Source organism: Pundamilia nyererei, unplaced genomic scaffold (genome assembly GCF_000239375.1).
Source record: "Pundamilia nyererei isolate P.nyererei 1_Seehausen unplaced genomic scaffold, PunNye1.0 scaffold00043, whole genome shotgun sequence".
NCBI classification, from domain to species: domain Eukaryota; kingdom Metazoa; phylum Chordata; class Actinopteri; order Cichliformes; family Cichlidae; genus Pundamilia; species Pundamilia nyererei.
The window spans coordinates 2,057,942-2,063,423 of record NW_005187444.1 but is presented as its reverse complement, the minus strand read 5'-3'; the positions used below and the strand labels follow the sequence as shown (position 1 = coordinate 2,063,423).

Sequence of the window (5,482 nt, the reverse complement as noted above, 5' to 3'; positions counted from 1 at the left end):
CACATAACAGAGTGGGAGATCCAGCTGTGTCATGGTCATGTAGAGCCTTTGACTCATACTGTTAGGGCTACAATGTGTCTTGTTGTTTGTCATGCAGTGATGGGCAGCATTTTGTTCCTTAAATGTTTAGGTATATTGGTAATTGTGCACAAGCACTTGATAGAAATGCTACTTTATTTGTGTATCGGTTCAAAATAATGAGATTCACACCAGATTCAGTCCAAGGGCTCGACCTGTGCTATAGAAGCAACAAACAACATAAGTGGTCAACAGGACAAAGATCTGAATTGTCACAATCGCTAGTCTAAAGCCTTTTTAGTTGGAAGGATTTCCACAACACAGTTGACAGAACAAATGTGTTCATATATGAAAGTTTGAGTCTTTGTACTGGATACTTTTTGCATTATTTTTGTATGCTGGGTTTCCTTCTTTGAAAAATTATTGTATTGTAAAACACAAATTTGCCTTCTAAGCTTTGTGTGGTACACAGTTGTAGTCACAGCAGTCCAAATTACTGCTGTTTAAAGGCTGTTCCAACCTGATTTGTTATCTGAACTCTTGGAAACTCTGTGGGTTCTTCAGCTGAAAACCTTTTGCTCATGGTTGAAGTTCTGATCACCAGCAACAATCCTCCACCTTAAATTTATTTAAAGCAAGGTTGTGTACTCTGCACATGTTTGTGTGCCAAGAAATCACTGTGCGCAGTGAAAGTGGTTTTACAAACAGAATTTCCGGAGAGTGACATTAAAAAGCTCCTGTGGAAGCAATGATGACAGGTTTGAGAAGATGATCTTGAATGGAAGAATATAATAGACTAACAAAATCTGTTGCATTCATCTGCAATGCTACAGAACAAACATTTACAGCTAATGGCTTGTTACCTACTGTGACATTGTCCTCTGTGTGTTGAAAGTATGGTTGAACTTGTGTCACTAACTGTTTTTTGTGCTCTAGTTGGCTCGTCGAGGATTTGCCATGATGTTGATCAGTCGTTCTCAGGAGAAGCTGGATGATGTGGCCAGGTCAATTGGTAAGCGTGCATAAAAGTGTGCGTGTGTGTGTATTTGTCTCTTCAACCTGTTCAGGGTTGAGAGCACAGCGAGTGGGATGATGAGGATGCGTGTATGACAGCGCAGTGCTGCCTAACGGGCCGTCAGCTACAGGATTTCCTTTCCTCAAGTGTTTAGATATTGAAAATGAGGAGTTGGACTTTAGCCAGAAAGTTTACTTATTTTAAAACAAAAAGATCTGAAATGTTTCACTTTGTTGGGGAAGGTACTAGTGTGCATATTCAAAAGAATTTGTTTTACAGACTGTAGCATTGTTGAGAGCAGTTTCACTATTTAGATTTGTTCTCCAAATCCCGCTATTTCACGCTTTGTGCACCCTGCCAACTCAAGGTTTACTCTGCTACAACACTGACCAACTTGTAAGCGAACAGAGCAGGGTGTGTTTTATTTCCTTTGTGGATTAAGGCTGACGGGTCAAATATCTGGCCTGATTGAGGAAACTCTCAAACGTATTCCTGTTGCAATATGTTTCACACGGATGAGGTTTCCCCATATTTGAGTACATGATGAATGGTAAATGAGTGTCCGTATGATTTTGGGTGTGGGTGGATAAAAACTTTTGTCCTCTCCTATTTTGTCCAGTTGCCAGATCTAAACAGAGGCCCCCACCCCCTTTGCTGTTTAATGGTGTCCTCTCTGCAACTCTCTCTTTCCATGTCTCTGACGTCTCCCACAGCGCAATTTCCCCTGTCGTGCTTAAAGTCCACAGAGGGGGCTGATGGGTAGTCACGAGCAGGGTGCAGCGTGCCAAACTCTGGCACTCCTCCCTCACGATTAATCTGACAAAAATGTCCCTCCTTAACATGTAACCAAGACAACCCACCCTGTCCCACCTATCGTCATGGGTTTTTGTTTTTTGTTTTTCTTCTTCCTCTCCTCACTGCAGTCATTTCATTTGACTCTCGATGGCACTCATCAACCACGTCAAATTACTTATCCCGTTCAGCAATCAGTGAATTAATATTTGTGCTTCATCACCACATCACCAGCCGCGTTTAGCAATCTCACTGACAGTAGCTATGATGGCTAATGATAATCTGAAGTCGATAAACATTTTTCAGAGAGGCCCTCTGCTTTTTTTTTTTTTTTTTTTTTTCTCTTCCCCCTGTAAATCTCGTCTCAAGTCTGACTGCACACACACTGACACACTACTGGTTTTGGCCAAGGCACATCAGAGGAATTTTCCTCTTGTAACTCCCTTGGCCGCCTATCAGCTAAACGAGTCTTTGGACAAAATTCTAATTGCAGCAGGCACGTCAAACATGACGAAGGAATGGGGGGGAGGGTGCATGACGGAGGGGGAGACCAGCAGGCTGGTTTGTTGGTGCACAGTGCCCTCTGCAGTTGATCTGTCACAGAGTGGTTTCATGCTGCTATCTACGTTCATTTGAAGGTTTTGAGACACAGAGCTGCACTGTTGTTGAGCCGTGTAATGAGCTTTTAAACAAAGTCCTGGATCATTTGTGAGACATAATATGAATTTTTGACGTGAAGGCATCACCCACTTGCATGAATGCTTTTAAACAAAACCTAAGTCATGCATCCTCCTTGCCTTTTTTTAAAACTTGTTGTCACACAATTTGTTCAATACAACTTGGATTTTATTTTTAAATTTATTTATTTTTATGGTTTTGGGTTCTGGGGGGTTATGCTTCCATTCCTAAATATCACTAACTATGAATAACTGAAACATGTGTCTGCTTCACAGAGGAGCAGTTTAAAGTGGAGACCAGGACTATTGCTGTTGACTTTGGCAAGACTGACATCTACTCGAAGATTGAGGAAGGTCTGGCTGGTCTGGAGATTGGAGTTCTTGGTAAGGGCTGACTGCAGCTTTTCTTCTTCTTTACCTTTTGATGAGGACAGCATTAAGAGGCTTCCTTGATCTTCACTTTACTGTAGACAACTTCACACGGCTTCTCTTTAGATGTCAACAAAAAAATGGACATTCCCCTATCATATACATTCAGTCATCATAAATTGCTTCTTTAGCATGTGGGTGCGATGTTTATCAAGCCGTGCTTATTATAGAATTTGAACTTGATATTGAAGATTTTGGTGAAGGCAGATGTTTCATACTTACGTTCTGCATGTGCGAATCAAATAAAAATGAAGTTGGTCTGAACTCGATTCTTCTGAAGAGCAGGTTTAGGCACTTTTTTTTAGTTTAACATTAAGGGCAAAGCTGGCGACTTGTACTTGCTTTTCAGTCATGTTTAGCGGTGTTGGGTCATCTTCAGCATAGTTTCATAATAATTTAGTCAAGGACTCGTTTCATATATTCCACCTTTCTTTTGTTTGTCCTGAGATTAATCTTCATGTGTTTCATAAAACAAGTGTTTTCAAACTGAATTTCTCAAGGCATGTTACATATTTATAGATGCACTCTTGGTTCAGCTGTTGCTCTTTTTTTTTTTTTTTCTTTATTGCTTAGGCTCCAGAATTCACACTGTCATTTTCAGCTTTACATTTAAGGAACCCTTTGTTCTTTTTATGATACCAGTTGTGCTCTACTGGTTACAAGGTGTGGCTGTGTCTACTGTGGAGTTGAATGCCCGTTTCTACCTTTTTTGCTTTTGCTGCCACCTAGTGGTGAATAATTGAGGTGGTTCCAGTTCTCCAGCTATATGTAATTGAATTAAAATAGCAGAATAATTGATGATTGCTCCCCTTTTGTCATTAACAGTTAACAATGTTGGTGTGTCTTACCCCTACCCGGAGTACTACCTCCACATTCCTGATCTGGATAATGTGAGTAATCTTTACTTAAAGATGGGAACTTTCAGTTATTGCATGTTTTCTGTGATTGCAAGTGTAAAGTCCCGATATTTTTAGTCTTTCCTGCTCGTTTAAGACATACTAAGTATTTGTTTCTACAACTAAGAGCAGGCAATCAAAACAAATGGTGCTTTTTTTTTTTAGTTCATCACAAATATGATCAACGTCAACATGACCTCAGTGTGCCAGGTAAGTGTGTTTCTGTCTGAAAAAAATTTCCGAATGGATTGAGCCCAGTGATTGCAAACTACATACACTTATGCATGTACTTGGTGTTTTGGGGTTTGTTTGTTTTGGGGTTTGTTTGTTTTGGCTTGGATTAGTTTTTGTATGGCTCAGGCTTTATTTCCCCCTGTTGTCATTGTTCTCCATTTTCATTTTCCTCTTCTGCTGTTCCTACCATGGTACCTGCAGTGTCTCAGTTGTTCCCAAAGCAACGGTGAACTACACCAACGCTGTCTGTGCTCACCACCCACGCATCTCTCTCTCTCTCTATTTCTCTCTCCCTACTTTTAGTATTTCTTTTTAAATAAAAGTCTATCCTCTGTTTTGCCCCCCCCCCCCCCCCTTCTAAGTTGTCATTGTCTTTGATTTTTCACTGAACTTGTGTTATTATTTTTAGATGACCCGTCTTGTGCTACCAAGAATGTGTGAGAGGTGAGTTATATGATGGGGCTTCCATGTTTTGCGACATTACTGCAGTCAAAATATTCCTGTAGTAAATGATGGATGGTGGCACCGAGCTACTCAGGGAATCTTTATATTTAACAACACCCCTCCACCCTTTTTCTTTTAGAACAGTATTTAGGAGATGACTGTAACAAAAGATGGCTTTTTTTAGAGGGGGGGGGGGACAAGAAATCTTCACCTAGCATTTTCCATGACTGCATCTCTTTCCCTCTCCTCCTTTGTTCGCAATGCTGACAAGCTTTCAATTCACACAAAGTGCTCTTCCCACCCGATTGGCTGCTGCGTTCCCATGTGATTCCTGCCAGCCAATGGTAGTGCAGGCACATTTGGTGCCGTGTGAGGCTGGAGCGTCTCCACTACATCACTGCAGCAACCGGCTGCCATGGCAACGCAAACAGCCACTACGTGTGTGTGTGTGTGTGTGTGTTAAGCATGCATAGACACAGGGCTTCCACGGGTAAAAATCTTATTCTGTGGATTTGATGGTTAAAAATAAGGTCTTAAAGTGTAGCCATTGATCTGTGATTAATGTTTCAGGAAAGCTTTTTAATGTAGGATTGTCATGATACTGAAATTCCAGGTTTGACTTAGGCTTTGTTTGCTTGTTTGTTTTGATGTGGCAAATATGCAAGTAAAAATCAACCCTGTAATGTGTAATTTTAAGTGATGATTGTTCCTGGAACTTGATGATCTCTGTGTGCTGTAGCCCAAAAAGAGCCATCTTCATTTCACATACAAAATAACTTCAACATTTACCTTCCTGTGCTTTCCCCAGGTCCAAAGGTGTTATCCTAAACATCTCCTCTGCCAGTGGCATGTACCCATTGCCTCTGCTCACTGTCTACTCTGCAACTAAGGTATGTACAGTGTGTTTGGCACTTCTAAAGAGGCAAGACTTCTTTTCTAGGAAATGAGAAGATGAACACAACCTCTTTTTTTTTTTT

The 5,482-nt window shown here is 40.9% G+C and overlaps 1 protein-coding gene across 1 annotated transcript in view; it reads left to right on the top strand.

Moving 5' to 3' along the window:
• Positions 1-5,482, top strand: part of hsd17b12a (hydroxysteroid (17-beta) dehydrogenase 12a) — a 17,922-nt gene that overhangs the window by 9,889 nt on the left and 2,551 nt on the right. Inside the window, exons 3-8 of the mRNA XM_005731483.1 lie at positions 955-1,030; positions 2,779-2,886; positions 3,757-3,821; positions 3,993-4,037; positions 4,471-4,505; positions 5,314-5,395. Coding sequence (XP_005731540.1) covers positions 955-1,030; positions 2,779-2,886; positions 3,757-3,821; positions 3,993-4,037; positions 4,471-4,505; positions 5,314-5,395 — 411 coding nt within the window. The remainder of the gene's footprint in view (positions 1-954; positions 1,031-2,778; positions 2,887-3,756; positions 3,822-3,992; positions 4,038-4,470; positions 4,506-5,313; positions 5,396-5,482) is intronic.